Below are 21,051 nucleotides of genomic sequence, written 5' to 3' on the forward strand. Positions count from 1 at the left end.
TTCAAAAATATATCATCATATAAAAAGTTATAGACAAAATTCCATCAAACATAAAAAGTATTTACCTCTTTAAAAAATCGTCAACTAAAACATAACTCGACATATCAATAACGTGTTTAACAAACTTTTTTAATATTTAAAAGTTTCCTTAAATTTATTAGTTCTAAATTTATGTACTACATTTTGTTTTGTTCACGCTGTAATCGAGTTCCATAAGCACGTGAAACTAAGTTCCAGGAGTCCATAAACCGATCCATGCACATCGAGATACATTTCTATTAAAATGATATATGAAAAAACGAATAATAAAAATGTAATAGGTAAGGTACCTGTTCTGACGAATCAAGTGTTACACCCGGTTTCCCTACACACTTTTTGAAACATTTTTCAGTCATTTTCTAAAGGAAACAAATATGTAATGTGATGTTTAGTCAGTTTTCTTATGTCATCATACCGTTAACAGCTCTTGAGCATTGGCAACAGCTATTTGCTGCCTAACTTGCTCAATAAGTTCACCCTTATCAGCACCAGATAGACTACCTAACGAAGACATGTATGATATTTCAGCGCTTACAGCGTCACAAGAACCTCTATTCCGGAATTCACGAGAAGACACTAATAAACAATCGTCTATTCTTACATAATATATGTGCGTATAACGTGCAACATAGATTTCAAAAGTTTTTTAATAGGGTTTTGCTATCATAACCAGCTTACACAAGTTACCATATGTTCGAATACTAAATTAAATAATGTCTACACCTTCAAACGGTATAGACTACGCAAATTGCAGTATATGCAATATTATGCTTTCATATTGAATTTGCTATTCTTCAACTGCGATTTGTGGGCCGTTCTGTTAAAAGTTCACACTCCCACAATATTAACATTAAATTGCATTTAAATTTAGATTTGAATGTTTTAATAATGCTCTTGCCAAGACAAAAATGTGAAATAAATTGGCAAAAAGTTTGAATGGACTTGACAATGTTATCAAAAGTGATTAAAAGCGCCGAAAATTCTGATTAGATTAGAAGTGTATATGACTTAGAGTATGTTAAGCAGGATATAGACAATGCTACATGTATGCATACCAAGTATGGGTACTACAAAATCGCACTGTGTATATTCAAGTTTTTATACCGAATTTCGGTCTGAGATAAGTATGCGGCTAAATTAAATCTTTTCAATTATTTCTTAAGTAGGCATACATGTCTACTTGTGCATATCGAAATTTGAGGATTTCTCATAATTTAAGAATTTTGGTGAGCGTCGGACGAGCAAAGATCACGGAAAAATAATTGAAAAAGTTGTATTATTTTAAATTATTTTCTTTAAAATAAGCAAATTTGAAAAAAACTGCTATAAACAATTTTTAAAGAAGTTTATATAGTTTAAAAATTATTTTGTGCTAAAAATATTTCTTACATAAGTTTTTATATTTAAAAAATTATTTTGTGAATAAAAATATTAAAATGCAACATTTTAAAGAATTAAATTAAAAATAATTTTAGTTTTAAGAATTAAAATAAGAAATTGTGTTTAATTCTAAGAAATATGAAATCTTTATATAAGGAAATAATCATGCAACAAATAATGCCTCTACGAATAGAATAGTATTGAAATTTAACAATTAAAAGTAAAAAATATAATTAATTAATTAATTCAATTATTCTACAGCTGGTTTATGATTTCGTTCTAATATATAAATACAGCAAGTAAAATTGTTATTAAAAACTTTCATAGCAAAAGTAACAAAACTCCAGCAAAAATATGCGAACATGAAAAGTCAAGTACGGCTTTGGATCAGTTGGTTAAGGTGCGCTGATTCTGAGCTTCATATTTGTCAGGACCCGAGTTCGATTCCTGGTACTTGCAGTCTCAAAAATAATTATTTACGAATAATTAAATATAAGAATTATTTCCAAGACCACTGATGAAAGGTATTTGGCAATACTCGAAACAGCTGTATGGTCAGCCAAAAATTCAATTAATTAAAATAATTAAAAAAAAAAAAAATAAAATTTTTGTTGTTGTTTCACTTCTGTTCGAAAACCTCTTTATATAAAGAAATAATGAAATAAACAACATGTTGATATTATCATCATCTCAATTCCTTCAGTTTCGATTATTGTTTTGCACTCTGTATTTGCTCCGCTGTTATTATGAACGCTGTAGAAAATAAATCAAAATGAAGTGTGCATACCTTGTTTCAAAGTGTAAAGCGCATACTTGAATTTCATACTTGGTGTGCACATATGTAGCATCGTCTATATCATGCTTCACAAACAAAACTTGCAAACATATCTATTAGTTTTAGAAGTCATTTTAAGGACGATTTTTATTTAGCATGCTATATACTTTGTAAAGGGCTGAAATGTCAAAGTGCCAATTTGCTTAATAGAAACTTCATGAGTGCTCGTTTTGTGTGTCTTCTATAGGATATATTTTTAATAGTGTAGAGTAGAGTAGAGTAGATTTAGACTATTATTAAATTTGTTTATTATTTAAAATTAGTAACTATAGCTGCAAAAAATAGTTTGTGCGATTCTATTTGTGTATCTCAAAAATAAATAGCAAGCATAGTTAATAGATAAGGAAGTGCACAATATAACACATAAATAAGAATGTAATAAGTAACTCAACTCGAATCTTATGTGGCATAACAAGAAACCTATTTCGAATAACGGTGAACTTAGTGAGAAAATCGTTTAGTTAAATAAGGTCTGACTTAAGAGCTGTTTGGGATATCGACACATATTTGTTATTAGTGATGTTTAAAAAAATCAATTGACTTGATTGTTCGTATATGCTTTTTTGGCCCAACAGTGTCTGGAATTGAACCCCGTCATCTTTAAATTGTCGACCCGTGCGTTAACATGCAAAGCCCAACGTACACCTAACTTTTTTAAATTTAGAGATTTATCAATTTTTGTTTTTTTATTTGTAAATAACTATTGTACTTGCAATGGTCAATATTAAACAAGAATTTCTCGTTCTAATATTATAGCTAGTTAGCATTTTACATAAAAATATCAAAGTGGGGTACTACTAAATTATGATAAAAGCCAAAGAACAGTATTTCAGGAACGGCACCTTGATTGTGACTTCAAATGTATTTTTTGAACAAAAATTTGCGGTGGACATATGAGGATGTGGTAAAAAATGCAAACACAAATTCAAATCCTTAACATTTTCTTACTTTTTCACTTTTCCGATTTTACACAACGTTTTAAGAAGGGAAGGAATATGTAGAAAAATTGGCCACAATGAGCGCAAGAAAGTGCGTAGTTGTATTTCTCTGTTTTGGTTTTTTGAGAGATATACAAAATTTCGTTGCACCAAATCATACAAACTTAATCGAGCAAATATTTTAAAGAATGAATATACCTAAAATATAAAATAGTCAAGTAGTACATTTTTCTTTAAATTTGAAAATTGAAAAAATGTATAAAGCTATTCAAAATTAAAATTATTTTTTAATTTGTCAAAGGATTTTAACAAAATGAAATCTAATCATAACAATTAATTACTTTTTTTATTTATTCATGTTATTAAACTTATTTAATTGTTTCTTTAAGTTAAATTAACTAAACATGTATGATTCGTTTTAATAAGTAATAAGTAATTTTATGGTTCGTGTTTATTCTTCTTCTACCCGTGAAGATTTAATTCGTAGTTGTAGAGCCCAACGGCTCTATAGAGCACAGGCACACTCACAGAACACAACTGCCCAAAACACAACTGACAATCCAACTGCTCTTTAGACTATTGTTTACTGTCTTTTAAACAAAAATTCTAAAGGTCTTACCTATGCAAGATGCCGACATTTCAAGGTGCCCCCAATTACTTTATTATTATTATTCAATAGTTTTTGCATAATTCGCAAAAACGTCAATGACTTAAGTTGCACTCCATATTTTTGCAATATTTGATTATTTATTTTCAATGTCGCTTTCAGCTTGACACAATTAACAAAAACCGAAAATCAGCTTTTCTTACCGTCAAGCTGACCTTGGTTACTGCTATTATGCAAGCTGCAAACGACGCTGCCTACTTTTAGGCATGCCTTATGTTGGAATATAAATCAGAACGTTCTTCATAGGTTGAGCCTCTCGACTAACAACAAGGGTTTCTTTAATAAACGTACAGGTGACTTACTTGATTTAATTGCTTTTAACCAATGCTTCGCTGTTTCTTTAAATTTTCCACACAGAATTGTTGAAGTTTCTTTCACTAGTTTTGATGAAACAACTGTGTTAAAGAATGTATGAACACATGAGATATGTGTTCATACATGAGGTATGAGATAATCAGGAATTTCCATGAAGACACTCCTTTCGAGCTCTCCATTTAAATATGCTGTGACGATATTCATTTGATGGATCTCCAAATCCATTTTCTCTGCTAGTGCCGCACCCAACTTTATAGATGTTTAACGAGCGACTGGAGAAAACGTATCTGTAGTTTCTATAATTTACAAATTTACCAACGGTTTCTTATTTTCAGAATACTCGAACGCAATATCGATATAATCACTTGTTTGACAGGCGTTTTCATTATTTATAAAAATGTTTTCGTATTTACCATGACAGATATTTTTGTTTACGAACACGACATCACGACTTATTGTTATTTCGTTCTGTAGATTACCATAGCTGATAAGATTTTACTTTGTTTTATAACCACACGGATTTTCCGTTTCGCTGTTATTCTTCTGCTGGGATATCCTTAGTCTCTTCCAGGGATCGGTTAGCGAGATTAGCGAAATATATATTTTGTTTATTAAATATGTATATAATAATGTTCAAGCGCGTTGACTTAAAACCTCCCTTACGCTCTTAAACAATTATATATATATTTTGTAATATGTTATACATTTCGATTTAAAATCGCCTTCGTGTCAGGTAATAATTTATATTACTATTTTATGTTTGACATACAATGCCACCAAGTGTTCATACAAGACACACTAATATATTATAAAAATGCGCCGCCTTTTATACTGATCAGACAAGTTTTTTGTGTAGCGCACATACAAACGTTTTCTTGCTGTTTGGTGGTGGTTTGCTTACTTTCTCGTTGTTCAAGTTGTGCGCTTTTCAAATGTTGTGATCTCTTTGCGGCTAATTCTTTTGACATTAATTAACATTTGTAAATGTTTAGTTTTTGACATGTGCGCGTTTTTCTAAATTTAATAAAATTTATTTAGTTAAATAAAATTAGTTAAAGAAATTAAAGTTTTAATAATAGTTTAATAAAATGAAAATTATTTTTAGTTTAAATAACTAAATAACTAAGTATGCTATAGGTAAGCGCGCTGGGGTATGATTCTAGGTAAAGTATTTGTATTTATTTCGATGTAATTTTTGATGTACTTCATTTCATTTGTCAATAGTGAAGTGATGGTATGTAGGTTAGTAATTTACACAAAATTTCTATCCTTACAGCTTGAATAGCCAACAAATATGTAAGGTTCTGACTTAGAATCGAATTTTACCCTAGTTTTATCCTTTTTTATGACATATGCTTTAGAGCCAAATACTTGAAAGTGAACAACAGTTGGTATTTTGCTAGTCCACAACTTGTGAGGTACATCACCATTCAACGATTTTGTTGGACACCGATTTAGTATGTAACACTAGGGTGCCATTAAGGTATATGGGCAATTTTTTTTTCGTAAAATCGGTTGACGGCACCCCCCAGATCGATTCATTTTACTAAAAAAATAATCTGTGTAAAATTTTAGTTCAATTGGATAAGTGGAAATGGTGCCCCAAGAGCCTCAAAGATTGGAAAATAACGATTTTTTCCATAAAATTCATCTTTGATTGCTTATATCTCCGACATATTTAATATAACATAAAAACTGTCTTACTAAAAGTTATAGATCTATTAAAAATAAACAATTCACTCAAACAAAGTTTTTCTGTATTTCTAATAGTTATTGAATAAAACAAAAAATAAGTTGAAGTCATCCGATTGCTAGCTTTGAAAGTATTATGAATGTAATTGTCCGCTTCAGCTTTACAAAAAATTTAATATTTCTAAAAAATTTAAAATAAATTCAATATATCTAAAATTTAATCTTCCTAATAATAAAAAAGTACTAATTCTATGTTCCATTTAACCATTTCCACTTATCCAATTGAACTAAAATTTCACACAGATTATTTTTTTTAGTAAAATGAACTGATCTGGGGGGTGCCGCGGGAAATTTTCCGACTTTCGAAAATTAATGGCACCCTAATGTAACACGCTGTATTTATGGCCTCTGCCCAAAAGTTTAGGGGAACTTAAGCTTGCTTCATAATGCAACTGGACATTTCAACTAGAGTTCTGCTTTTGAGTTCAGCAATATCATTTTGCTCCAGCGTATATAGGGCAGTTGAGCTTCTTAGTATATCAAATTTTAACTGATTACATGAATGTGTAAATTAACTCATATCGTACCTCAGTGTGGTACACCACACGGCTAACTTTGAAAATTATTTAAAAATATATAAAAGTAATTAATTCAATGTTTTTTATTTTTGTTACTTAGTTTGATATCTTAATAATATAAAAATATGTATTTTGAACAGTTTTCATCTGTTTATGAGTTTACTTGGTTCGAAATAAAAAGTGTTTTTGGACAATCAAATGAAAATTAAAATAAACAGAAATAAAAACTAATATATTTGTTATAACATGTGTTCACAAAAGTCCAAATATAATTTTCGTAATTTTTGCCGGCGCCTTAGTAACAGTTACGTGCCACCAGAAGCCAGCGAAAAAAGGCGTGTGGTGAACCACACGCTGGGACCTATAACAATATAATGATGAAACAATGCCATATAAATGTTTGTCGTTAGATAATGAAATAAAATGAGAGTAATCTCTCTAATATATATCATACTCTTCTGATCTACTCAAACTTGTGTTTCTTTACTATGCATAATAGTAATAAGTCTGTTTTGATATTTAATTGAAATTATAATGTCGTGTCTAAGATATCTAAGAAATCAGGAACTATTGTATATTATTGACAATTGGAGCGAAGATGACTTATTAGTGCCAAGTGACACTTCGCTACCTATTGAATAATAATGTTTGCCACCTGATAATGTTGCTGGTGAATCGGACAATGAAATTATTGATGATGATGAAATATCAACAAAGATTACATGCGACTTTAAAATTTTTTCAAATTTCGCGTGTCTAACTGTGAGATGATATTTAGGTACTATTGAAGTTGTATACGAATCAAATGCACAAGTTTATGGTGGTGTTGTAGAAATGCCTGAGTCGCAACTATTCACGTTGGAACTTATAAAACCAATACGTTTCGGTTATAAGATGTGAACCCGTTCTATGGATAGTGGGTATATCTTCCAGTTTCTGCTCCAGTACAACTGACAAATACAACAAACAAGTGGGAATCGGTGCATTTATTGTAAAGGAATTATTGAGCCATTTTGAGTATCTATTCTAACATACTGCATGATTCCGTTGAACCCATAGTAAATGTGCAACACTATAGCAGAGAGAAAGAAAAAAGGTTGCTGTCCCATAGCCTCAAGTTATCAAGAGCTACAACCGACACATGGGCGGCGCTGATTTATATGATAATGGTGTTGGTAACTGTCGTATTGGGAATAGAAGCAAAAAGTGGTGGTGGCCATTATGGGTGCAGTGTATGGATAGCGCTATAGTAAACGCTAAAACTACATTGCTTCGTCGCTGCTTCTACCAACACAAAACCGATGCCTCAGTTAGACTTCAAAAATTTCATTGCCAGAAACCTTCTTGCATCAGAGAACTCGATGTTCATTACAGAAGCTACAGTTTACGATGACTAAACCGTAGCATAAGTAACATACCATATTTGCGAACAAAACACATATAAAAATGTTTGTACTATTGAAGAGAGAAAAATGTGCTATGGATCCCAGCATGTGGTTGACCACACGGTACTTTTCTTGAAAACTACTTTTCAAAAAAAAAATTTAATTTCGCAGGGAATATTTTTAACGTAAAATAAGACCTTTTTGAAAATTTCACCATAAAATTCCAAGTTTAAATATGCTTGGTACCAGCAAAGTACGCCGGTTGTCTCTTTTAAGTGATCCAGAGATGCATACTGATTCAGAGTCTTCTTATCTATGAATTCAACGGGATGTTTGTAGATTTTGTACTTGTCGTTCAGAGGTTATTCGGATACTCGAACGCTATAATTCACTTTGTTGACTTAGGTGTTTTCTAAAGGAGGAATGTTCTTCATGTATGATTAGTAAAGATATTTCCTGATGTAGAAATATCCTTATATATTCTGTGAGATTATATTATTTACGGTAGACGTAATCCCACCAATCGAAATAATATAATTCGAGTTTGTGATTATAAGTCTTGGTTTAGAATTATCCCTTGCATATGTTTACTGCGAAATTATATTATTTACGGTAGACGTAATTCGACCAATCGAAATAATATAATTATAATAATAATAATTTTTTAATTTTTAATTCAATATAATTGCAGATCACTTGGTTAAGTTGACGGTGCATGCTGCAATTATAATTATAATAAATATAATATATATTTATTAAATGAACTTTATTGCAGGTATCTTTAATACTTGTTTTATTAGGTGTTTGGGATGATAATAATTGTGTTGTGTTAAAATAGATAAAACTGTGTTGTGATGTTATTGACTCTAGTGCATGTGTATGTAGGTGGAAATTTTGTGTAAATTTCCATCTTTACAATCGTTTGCTAAGTTAATCATTTTTTTGGATTTTTAAAAATCTGTAAAACATTCACAGCTTACACTTAAGTGGGCTGTACAACCACTATCAAGTCACCAATAGTTTTCTTTTATTGAGCTAATAAATGCTTCTTTTACGCATATTATTTTTAGTTTTTGTTTTATTTTTACATTCACTTGCAAAATATCCATTTTTTATCTAATGTGTTTCTAATGCACACCTGAAAGTAACAAAAAGCTCATCCCCGATGGTGACGTCAATTTCTTTTAATTTCAAAACGGCTTTGAAGAAATCATTTAGATGTTCTCGAACCTTCTCACCTTCTTTCTAATTTTGCTTAAAATTATTATGGAATATTATTATTTCTCCAATTATTTCAATTCTGGAACATTGGTTTTTTGACGAACATATTATTTTGATAGCGAAAGTGAAGCTGCAATTTTTAGAAATGAGAAGTCCGACCTAACAAATAGCTAAATTGTGTAAACAACACAAAACTGGAATCATTCATACTCTTAAGAAAATCCATGGCATCTTTTTCCAGCGGTACTATTTTTTTATAGTCAATTTACCAAAAAAAAAACAACTATTTCTTTACATTGTGCTCCGATTGAAAACTTCATGCTTTTTACATATTAATTGTCGATTGGGAGAACAGTTAATTCGTTTATAAATCTCTCAGCAGTTTCGTGATTCATATCTATTTCTGTAACTCGTTCTTAGTTCTTTTTTTTAAGGAGGAGTTAAAGCATTAAAAGCCTAAAGTCAGTGAGGGACTTTAACCCCCTAAACATTTCCTTTCGTCAACGGAGCAAGTATGACAAACCGTGAGATGAAAATCAAACTAATTTGATTTTTCGTATACGATCGGATTTTTGTCGGCTTCCATGCAAATTTCATTCTGTTAAAAATCATTAAAGCGAAAAAATCGTTTTATTGCGCACATGATTTTATGTTGTAGTATATTTGTATTATTCTTCGCTGAGGATTATGCATGACGTTTAATAGCAAGCAACTTCGCACTAAGATATAGTACCAAGTATGATGTGTAATACCCGCTTTAGATCGAATATATAACTTTTAAAAGTAAACTAACTGCACAAACTCTAAAAAAGAAAACACAAAAATAAAGTTAAGTTTTTTTATTAACTGACTGAAAGTTTTTTATTCAAAAAGCATTCATAATAGACGAGTTTATATATGAACAGAAAAACGGTTATAAGAAATGTGAGCGGGTTAAATAACCCAGCAGCGTGATTGTTTCGTATGTTCTTTTTTATATAAGGCTGTGGTTATATTGCATGCGAATTTTGTCTTGCGTGTGTGTACATATGGTTCCTTATGCGAACACATCTCATGTTACGGTTACATTGTTTGCGAATTGACAGTTCTGTTATGTTCGTTTTGAAAACAAAATGGATAGTGAAGATGAAATATATTTAGCGGAAAATTCGTTATCAAATTATTTATTAATTTCAAATAACAAAAGATGAATATGGATTTTTTTCTCCAAACTATAAAAATGGAGAGTTTGTCTATTCTGCAAACAATGAAATGAGCAAACCGCAATCTATTTCTTAAAAAAAGTATATGCTTTCAAATTTATTTCCATTCATAAATTAAAAATTACGCGAAAACAACACACACCTCTCAATTTCACTATTGTAACAGAAAAAGCAACACTGAGCTGAATGCAGCCTTGCGAGGCAGCATGACAATTAATATAAATGACAGTTCAGAGGAAAAACGAATCTAAAAAGCGCAAAAAATGTGAAACACGTTACGCGTCGATAAAATAAACAGAATATCAAATTGATTGTAAACAAATATATATAATAAAATAAATTGTGAATAAAATAATATTTCGGTGCTTACATAATCGATTAAATGTTTTCACATTTTTGTATCCGTTAAAATAACATTCGTTTATGTATGACGCCGGGAAAAAGACAGAGTGACGGAGAGGAACGTTGGTAGTTTAATTGCCTTATCCTCTCTTGTGCGAAATGTTGTAACCTTTTTGTCATCAGACAAGTGTGAGCAACACTTGATCAACCCAACATTATTAAAACGCCAGTGTATAAGTTGCCGCCTAGTAAACAATTCGAGTGAACGCGTCACGCTGTAACTCTGAAGGAATATCCCACAATAAAACAATTTAGTGTTTGGTTGAGTGAGTTCGCGAAAATAATTTGCTTTTTTGCCACAGCCATTGTCTCAACCAAAAACCGAAAAGGCTAAAATTACAATGCCAGCTAATCAAAATTATACGTGCCGAGTTATGTATGCACAAAACCATGAGATGGAACAAGAAAATCACCTGGGAGTTAAGTGTTTTGAGTGTGCATGCCCACATCTGATCGTTACATGTGAAGCGTTAGATAAAGATGAAGCAGCTTTGTTTGTGTTTTTCATGTTTGAGGAAAGGACACAATATCATACTGTGTCGAATGAAAAGATTTTACGGTATAAACGGTTGCCGTAAAAACCATAATAAATTACTACACGAGTCCCAACAAGTACCGCCCACGTCTAAATCAGTTCAATAGGTTTTGACTTGTGCCAAGCAATTTTTCGAGTTTCTCTTTAAATTGGTTCCGATAAAAATTATGGGTCCAAAGAGACAACTAAAGATTTTCGCGCTTGTGGATGAAGGGTCGTCAATCACTATACTAGATGCCAAAATTACGAGTCAGTTATGCCTTAAAGCCAAGAAACAACACTTAACGATGCAGTGGTATGATGAAGAGAAGGTGACTCAAAACTCAACAGTGGTAAATTTCAACATAAAAGGTGTAGCAGGCGAAAAATATGAGGTTAAAAACTATTACGTAATTACCAATCTAAATCTGCCAACACAATCGTTTAAAAAATCAGATTGTGAGCACCTTAATTGTTTGCCGATTGAAGACATGACGATGTTTCCCGTTTAATGCTGCTGGTCCTAAATTGTGCCAACATAAATGCATCTTCTGCATCAGTGACCTCCGGTGCATCTGATTCAGTGGCTTTTCGAACTAAACTTGGATGGGTGGCGTATGATCCAACCGGTTCAAGTATCACCGTCCATTCGTCGTTATTTGCCCGAACAGAACAATCTTGATCGTACAGTTGCCGAATATTTTAATTGTGAGAATTTTGGAATTGAAAATCCAACACCGCCTCTGAAGTCAGCCGATGATTTGAGAGCACGTAAAATCTTGTCTGATACAACACGTCGTATCAGTGATCGTTATGAGGTTGGCCTTTTATGGAGAAAAAATTCACCAATATTGCCTGATAGCTAAGCCATGGTTGTCAAACGTTTGCAGGGAATTGAAGCTAAAATGAGAAGTAGTGTCAAACTCGCAGAACGATATACCTTCTGCTCAAAAAGTACTCAGATTTTGTAAATAAAACACACAAATTTAAATTTTATTCCAAATTTATTTCATCTCCTTCAAAATATGCTCCTTCTGAAGCGATATACACAACGCTTAACCAATTCTTCCATACACTTTTCGAAGGCCCGTGAAGGTATGTCTTTTAGTTCCTTCAGCAAATTTTCTTTTACCGATTCAATCGATTCAAAACGCTTACCACGAAGGGGCAATTTGAGTTTCGGGAACAGGAAAAAGTCGCATGGATCCAGATCTGGCGAATATGGTGCCGTGTCTGGTCAAAAAATCGCGTATAAAAGAATTTTCCATAGTAAAAATCGCTAAATGCACTTGAGGTAGTCTCACATTAACAGCTGCTGTAAACAAACTAATTGACAGATGGCGCTCAAATTTGTACCATATGTCAAGAAAGGGTGTATCAACATAACAAAAAAAATTTTTGGAAAACGGCCTATTACTTAAGGAGTAGTTAACAAACAACATAATCCGGATACTTATTGAGCAGAAGGTAAGACCGAAATTAACAAATACAAATTGAAGATATCAAAAAGCCGTTGTGGTATCTGCTGTATTTTTCTGTGTAGAACCCGCATAAGCCCGACAAATTGAGAATTGAGAATACAAATTGAAGATATCAAAAAGCCGTTGTGATATCTGCTGCATTTTTCTGTGTAGAACCCGCATAAGCCCGACAAATTGAGAATTGTTTTCGATGCCGCCGCCACTGTTGATTAACAATCTCTCAAATCAGTAGATAGCAGAAAAGGCTAAACCATTTGTTAGAACTCCACTCCATACCCAAAGGTTAATGTTTGTAAAATGTTTGTAAACTTGCTTTGGTCGTTGCAACCGTGCAGCTATAATTAGAAAATGCAACCTAGTGCACACATGAACTGTCAGTTCATGTGTCAGCTGATTGTCATTTATGCTTGGCTTTTGTTTTTGAGTTCCGGAAGAGCAAGGCGGTTGTCACGACCAAAAGTAAGTGAAAAATAATTAATTTTAAGTACTGGAAATGAATATATTTGTTTTAAGATTTTAAAGCATCAAATACACACAAATAACTACGTTTTGCTATTAAAATTGGTCAACAACAAACTTTAAAATTTTTGTGGCAATCTGTTAGAATCTTGCGGCAATCGAGAAAAAAAATAGTGTGGCGATTTGCCTGGAAAGAAATCCGGAAAAATCCTTTTAATCGGGAACACATATAAAAAAAAAATATGTTATCCGGCAGCCAGAAGTCGACTGTACAATGTATCGTGTGCAAAAAGGTCGAAAGAGGAAAGATGGTGCAATGCGACGCATGTGACCAATGGAGTCATTTTGCATGCGTGGGCGTGGATGACAGCATTGCAGACTTGCCTTGGAGTTGCGATAAATGCAATACGGTAATGCAGGTTTCAGAAGGGGTTCCAAATAAGGCACCAAGTGAGGAGGACTTGGTAAGTAAGGGCGGTTCAATCATGTCAAGAAACAGCATGAGAATCGAACTGCAGTATTTAGAAGAGCAAAGGAAAGCCGAAATAAAATATATAGAAAAGAAACGTGCAATAATGCTGAAGTATGTAGGCGAGGATGATGTTAAGGGTGAAGGCATGAGTGAGGTAAGGACACATAAGACGTTAGAATGGGTGAAGAAGCAGGTTGGTTTGAAGAACGATGACAGCAAACCAAACGTAGGTTGTGGTGTTCGGTTGGGTGGTTCAGCTGATAGGGCGGAAACCCAAGCAGTATCGAAAGTTATACCGGCGCTGAAGATAGAACAAATTAATGTGCGTCATGTCGTTCCACGAGATTTGCCAATATTTACCGGAAAGCCGGAAGAGTGGCCACTTTTCTACAGCAGTTTCAGCAATTCAACACGTTTATGCGGTTTCAGTGAAGACGAGAATCTTTTACGATTGCAACGTGCCCTTAAGGGTAAGGCACTTGTATATGTCAGCAGTAGGCTCATGATACCGGCATTAGTGCCGGAAATAATTTCAACTCTTCAAATGGTATTTGGAAGACCAGAACACATATTCAATAACTTAATTACCAAAATTCGAGCAGTGAACATTAATATGAATAAACTGGACACAATTGTTACGTTCGCCTTAGAGGTAAAAAATTTGATCGCAACTATGGAGGCTTTAGAGTTACATTCACACTTAGTGAACCCGTTGCTTATCTAGAATAGAATAGAAATAAACAGGGTACAAGCTCCCAATGGAGCAGAGCACTGCGACCAGATTGATCTTTTGTGCTGCAACTGACCCTAACCGAACAGAAGATATTCCGCTTTTCGGATGAAAGCCAGAATGTCGTCCGTTGAGGACCTCCTAATGTCAGAAGGAGAGAGCAGCCCTCCTCCCAGTGACCTCCTCCTAGCCCAGATCAAGGCTGGGCAGTCACAGAGAATGTGACTGGTAGTCTCGTCTGCTTCTAAGCAGAGTCGACAATCCGTCTCCTGGGATAGACCCATCTTATTAAGGTGATAACGCAGTCCATGGTGACCCGTTAAATATCCTGCCAGCAATCTCAAGTCTGATCTGCTTAGGAGGGATGCCTTGCCATAACTATATGGATGAACCAGCTCTTTAGCCTGACGGTTACCTCGAATGTCGCACCAGTAGCGATCTCTTTCGGCTAAGATTCATTTATCAATTAGATATCTAGTTGTAGACCAACTTAATCCACAATAGGGTTCCGGTCCACAGGTTTGAGTGGCAGAACCTGCCCTTGCAAGACTGTCGGCAGATTCATTACCCTTTACTCCTGTGTGACCAGGCACCCAGCAAAGCGTCACTTTGTTTTTGTTTGCTAGCTGCTGCAGCACATCGAAGCAGTCTAGTAAAAGCTTTGAGAAAAACCTCCAAGAGGATAGAGCTTTGACTGCTGCTTGACTATCTGAGTAAATACAGATGCGGGCGCCTTTCAACCCGATGTTTAAGTTGATACGGGCGCAGACCTCGATGGCGTGAACCTCCGCTTGGAAGACAGTGGGCCATATACCCAGCGCTAGCGAGATTCTGGTGTTAGGACCAAATATTCCAGCACCAACTCCTTCTTTGGTTTTTGAACCATCGGTGAACCATGAAATCACTTCTGGTTCTGCTCCAGGAGTGCCATTTCCCCAGTCCAATCAATCGGGAATGAGGACTTCGAACTTTCTACCGAAGCGAAGTTCCATGTTCATGCGATTTGTCCTATCGCAGATCTCTATGCCAGGAACTAGTCTGCAGATAGAGTTTTGACTGTCAAGACTTCCGTGCATATTGATATCAGGGTGTAGCCTAGCTCCACTCAAGGCCGCTGTCTTTTTAATGAAGATGTGCAGAGGGGTAAAACCCACTATGGACTCCAGTGCTGACGTGGGACATGTTCTAATAGTTCCCGTCATAGCTATACATGCGAGTCTTTGCAGTTTATTGCATTTGAGTATTGCAGCCTTTTGTTGTGCCTTGTTCCACCAAACAAGAGCTGTATAGGATACAATGGGTCTGACCATTGTACGGTAGATCCATGAGAGAATTCTGGGACTAAGGCCCCAGGTTCTACCATATGTGTTCCTACATGTCCACATGACCCTTGTGGCTTTACCAATTACGTTGTCCAGGTGAGTGTTCCAATTAAGACGTTTATCTTGTGTGACTCCTAGATATTTGACTTCGTCTGAGCATTCGATAGCCGTATCTTTTATTGATAGGGACCCGATATTCAGTTTGTACCTTCTGGTAAATGGTACAATTACTGCTTTTTTTGGGTTTATATTTAGACCTTCTTCTATACACCAGTTCGAAACTTTGTGTAAGGCCGCATGCATTACGTCAGTAACTGTGGCATCGTATTTACCGGAAACAATGATTGCCAAGTCATCTGCATAACCTATGGCATGGTAGCCAGATTGCTCCAGTTTGACTAGAAGATCGTTTACTACCAACGTCCATAGCAACGGTGAGAGAACCCCACCCTGAGGACAGCCTCGTACGGCACTAATGCTGACGGTAGTACTACCTAACTTGGTAGATATGTTCCTGTCACGTAACATCCTATCTATCCAGGTTATTGTGCAGGAGTCTATATCTTTGCGGACCAATGCACCGGATATGGACTCATATGATGTGTTATCAAAAGCACCTTCTACATCTAGGAATGCACATAAAGCAATGTCTTTAGATTGAAAGGTGTTTTGAATTTTGCTGACCAAGTGATACAGCGCGACCTCCGTCGATTTGCCTTTTGAGTAGGCGAATTGTGTGGAGTGGAGAGGAACCGTTTGTTCCATTTTATTCCGTATGTGCAGATCAATTAGCCTTTCAACAGTTTTTAGTAGGAAAGAAGTAAGACTAATGGGTCTGTAGGACTTTGGCTGATCCATAGGTTTACTACCCATTTTGGGAATAAAGATCACATTCACTCCTCTCCAGGAGTGAGGGATATAACCCATAATAAAACATGCCCTAAAGAGTTTGATTAATGGGTCTAGAATGATATCAATACAATTCTGCAGCAAAGCGGGAAAGATACCATCGCCTCCAGGCGCCTTGAATGGTAGGAATGAGCTTATCGCCCATTTCACCTTGTCCTTGTCGAAGATAACACCAGAAAGTGCGTTTTCCTGACGTATAGGAGCAGTAACTTCTCTGTTTGATTGTGATGTTGGTACTCCGATTACGGAGCCAGGGAAGTGTGTTTGCAAAAGAAACTCAAGGGTGTCTTCACGACCAGTAGTGACGGAGCCATCGGGTTTTTTTAACAGGCCTACTTCGTTAGTCTTGACCTTATTTAAAGCCTTGTGTAGTCTAGTTGCCTCGGGCAACTTTTCGATCCTATCACAGTGACTGCGCCAGCTAGTCCGTTTGGACTGTCGGATTGATTTATTGTAGTCAGTGAGTGCACTTCTATTTTCATCCCACCTGCCAGAGCGTTTTGCTCTATTTAATAAGCTCCTTACTAGTGAGCGCTTATTAGCTAGTTGCGAGTTCCACCAAGGAACCTTGCCTAAAATTGTGGCATTGCCTGAAAGCGTGTTGTTATGAAAGGAGGTTAGTAATACCTCACGTAAGTGGTTAGCGGCTAACTCTATCTCTTCTATAGTTCGTAAATGCCTAGCCAGGGAAAAGTTTGCGGAACCCACTGCTCTATTGAATAAGCTCCTTACTAGTGAGCGCTTATTAGCTAGTTGCGAGTTCCAGCAAGGAACTTTGCCTAAAATTGTGGCATTGCCTGAAAGCGTGTTGTTATGAAAGGAGGTTAGTAATACCTCACGTAAGTGGTTAGCGGCTAACTCTATCTCTTCTATAGTTCGTAAATGCCTAGCCAGGGAAAAGTTTGCGGAACCCACTAAGTCCCTATACCTATGCCAATCCGTTTTCTTCGGCCGGTACACTTTTTCTTGCTGTGCGGATATACCGGGAATTTCAAACCTAATATGTTGATGGTCAGAGAGGGACACTTCGTCCGACACCTGCCAATTCCATATAGATTCCTCAATACCTCTGGTGCATAGAGTCAGATCTAGTACCTCTTCTCTAATTGCATTAATAAATGTTGGTTTGTTACCTTTGTTAGCTATAATTAGTCCTGCTGACATAATATATTCTAATAGGTACTCACCTCTTTTGTTGATGTTGCTGCTCCCCCACACCATATGGTGAGCATTTGCATCGCAGCCTAGAATTAGCTGCCGCCCTGTAGATCTGCAGAAGCTAATCAGCTGCTGGACTTCCAATGGTGGAACCGCATCTTCTTCACCTGGGAAGTAGGCAGAGGTCATGACAATATCTGTCACCCCTCCTATTGTAGGTACTTCAACTAGGACTGCCACTAGGTCTCTAGAAATAAAATTTGTTAGCGGAAGATGTTTTACGTCTCCACCGATTAAGATAGCTGCACGTGGCACTGCTATCGATCGGTCATAAACCAGCTTACCTGATTTCGAGTTTAGACCCCGAATGTGGCCACCGAACACCCACGGCTCTTGGATAAGTCCTAGAGCAATGTTGTTGGTTTGGGCAATTCTGCACAGGGTGGCTGATGCTCCTTTAACATGGTGCAGATTTGCCTGGAGCACTTTAAAAGTGCTCATTAGGTCTCGTTAAGAGACTTTCGAACGAGACTATCGCGTTTGTCTCGTCGAGAATCCTTGTTCTTGGCACCCTTTGATTGCTCCGGTAAAATTTTACCGACTAAGGGTGGTTTAAAAGTAGCGGTCCTTGGTTTACCTGCTACTGTATTTGGGCCCGTGGAGAGCTTTGTGGACTTACTTCCTAAGGTGGAAATCTGAACGGCACGCCCACTAGCAGTGCTAACAGCCTTACTAGTGGATGGGCGTGTGTCTAGTTCCTCTTCCTCAGGAATAGTCACTGTTGGGCAACTGTCCGTATGGGATGTTGCCAGGGCCGAGGATGACTGGATGGTTTTGTCATCCTGAACCACCTTTGGAGCTTTATCCATGGGTGGAGAAAGAGCGGGAGTGGTACCCTTCAGCATCAGTCTCAAGTGTCCGAACCGGTATGCAATCCTACCTTTTAGTTCGGACAACAACCTCATGGATTCGTCATCAATGACGAAAACAAGGTGCAGCATCTGATCCTGCGTCAGTCTGCGAATCACCTTCCACCGTTTGGTGGAGAATTTGTTTTGGGTACCAATGGTAGCCAAAAGTTTTTCGTTTGACAAAGTCAAACTTTGGGGAAAATAGCCACGAACTACATGAGTTCGTGTGAAATGCTTTTCCTCAACCACGTTAATTGCGAGCCCGCATTTGGTCCCTATGTCTCTAACACCCTTCGAACACCGGCTGCATATCGTCACAATGTTGCTCTATAGCAACATCAATAATCGCCTCCTGGAGACGCGTTATTTGCTCTGTTGAGAGCGAATTGCCAGCGGGATCTGCTGACGTGAAGCCTAAACGTACGCCTTTAACAGCTAGGCTGTACGATGGCTTGGTAAGCCCCACATGAGCCACCTTTGGTTTTTTGGCGGTAGTCAAACCGGGAGATTGCTCCTCCGATCTGCCCCGCTTGCTTATCTAAGAGCTTGTAGAAAAACTACCACCGCAAATGCGATTGCAGTGGGCTGTTGCATCGCGTAATATCAATGTAACACTTAAAACATTCGGCAACTGGATATATGAACTAGCAGAAGCAGCAAGTAATGTATCGCCAGTTTTTGGTGCTGGAGCCAGTGCAGATAATGAAAGGCGCAAAGCGCAACGAATTAATTTTCATGAAGAAGAACCTCAGGGTGCAGTAGGCGATAAGCACAAAATTCTAGCATGCTTTTATTGCAAGGAGGCACATGCGTTGAAAAAGTGTGCAAAGTTTAGAACACTAAAAACAGACGCGAGGTGGGACGTAGTGCGTGAAATGAGACTATGTGGAAAATGTCTACTGCAGCATGATTTTCGAACGTGCAAGAAGACCCGAGAGTGCGGTATACACAATTGCAACATGAAACATCACCCATTGCTACATAACCAAATAAGTTCAACTGCAAGTGGGGCAAATGAAACGTTAGCGGTTCATCATCAACTAACTTCACAAGCGCTGTACAGAATTGTTCCAGTAACAATATATGGAAATGGTGTTACCTGCAACATTTATGCCTTTCTGGATGACGGATCTGGTCCAACGTTAATAGAAAAAGACGTATTAAGACAACTGCGGATTAAAGGTGAAACGAAATATCTTTGTTTACGATGGACAGATGGTACGGTACGCAAGGAACCTGATTCTGAGCTGGTCAACCTGCAAGTCTCCAAAATACGAGAAGGTAAAAGGTATTCGTTGTGCAATGTGCGTTCAGTAGCTAAGCTGGAGCTACCCGAGCAATCTTTAAATATGACAGAACTTACCGATAAGTATAAACATTTAAAGGGACTACCAGTAGAATATGTGGAATAATTAAGCACGAACCTAATACTATTAGGGAAACGTTAATTTACACATCTGTGAATGCGATGATGATCTAAGTTTGCAGCGTTTAGTGAAAGATTTTGTCAGCAATGAAAATGTTATTGAAAGTCGAGAAAAACTAAAAAATATGGAGTTGGAACAACAAAAAAGTATGCAATCAAAAATAAGTCGAGATGGTGAATACCTTGTAGCAAGATTGCTTTGGAAATCAAATAATATTACTATGCCAGATAATTACCTAATGGCGCTGCGTAGACTTCAGTGCTGTGAGCGCAAGATGCAATCCAATGTACCGTTGCAAAGCTGGGTGTGTGATCACATCGACGACATGAAGTCGAAAGGTTATATACGCCAGCTGAAATCTAACGAAGCCGAGGAGTATTATCCACGTAAGTGGTACTTACCTATGTTTACAGTCAGTAATCCGAATAAACCACAAAAGCGAAGACTAGTGTGGGATGCAGCTGCACAATATGACGGAGTCTCGTTAAACGCGTGTTTGGAGAAAGGTCCAGATCTGCTCACTTCGTTGGTAGATGTTCTTGTTAATTTCAGAATCGGAAAAATTGGTATAAGTGGCGAAATAAAAGAAGTGTTTCATCGAGTACTCGTGAAAGAAGAAGATCAACATTCACAACGCTTCCTGTGGAGAAATTGTGACGATAGCAGACCCCCAGACGTTTATTTGCTACAAGTTATGAGTTTTGGGGCAACATGTTCACCATCGTAGGCACAACTGGTAAAAAATAACAATGCACGCGAATACGAAATCGAGTTTCCGCGAGCAGTGAAATGTATTTTACAAAGGCATTATGTAGATGACATGCTGGATAGCGTCGACACAGTGGAGGAAGCGATTAATCTAGTCAATGAGGTTAGAAATATTCATAAAAAAGCAAATTTCCATATTCGCAATTGGGTTTCAAATTCTAACGCGGTGCTGAAAGCTATAGGTAACCAAGGCCAGGAGTTTCAATTTTGCTCGGCCGGAAGGCGTATAGACCATACATTTGAGGT

At 36.4% G+C, this 21,051-nt stretch overlaps 1 protein-coding gene across 1 annotated transcript; it reads right to left on the reverse strand.

Moving 5' to 3' along the window:
- Positions 1-104: 104 nt before the first annotated feature.
- LOC119685185 (mitochondrial import inner membrane translocase subunit Tim13-like) lies at positions 105-714 on the reverse strand. Its single transcript, XM_038099410.1, has 3 exons — positions 455-714; positions 330-398; positions 105-275 (listed from the first exon to the last, which is right to left on the reverse strand). The coding sequence occupies exons 1-3, from the start codon at positions 551-553 to the stop codon at positions 177-179; spliced, it is 267 nt and encodes an 88-aa protein (XP_037955338.1). The 5' UTR covers positions 554-714; the 3' UTR covers positions 105-176.
- Positions 715-21,051: the final 20,337 nt, after the last annotated feature.

Source organism: Teleopsis dalmanni, chromosome 2, assembly GCF_002237135.1.
Source record: "Teleopsis dalmanni isolate 2A chromosome 2, ASM223713v2, whole genome shotgun sequence".
NCBI lineage: Eukaryota > Metazoa > Arthropoda > Insecta > Diptera > Diopsidae > Teleopsis > Teleopsis dalmanni.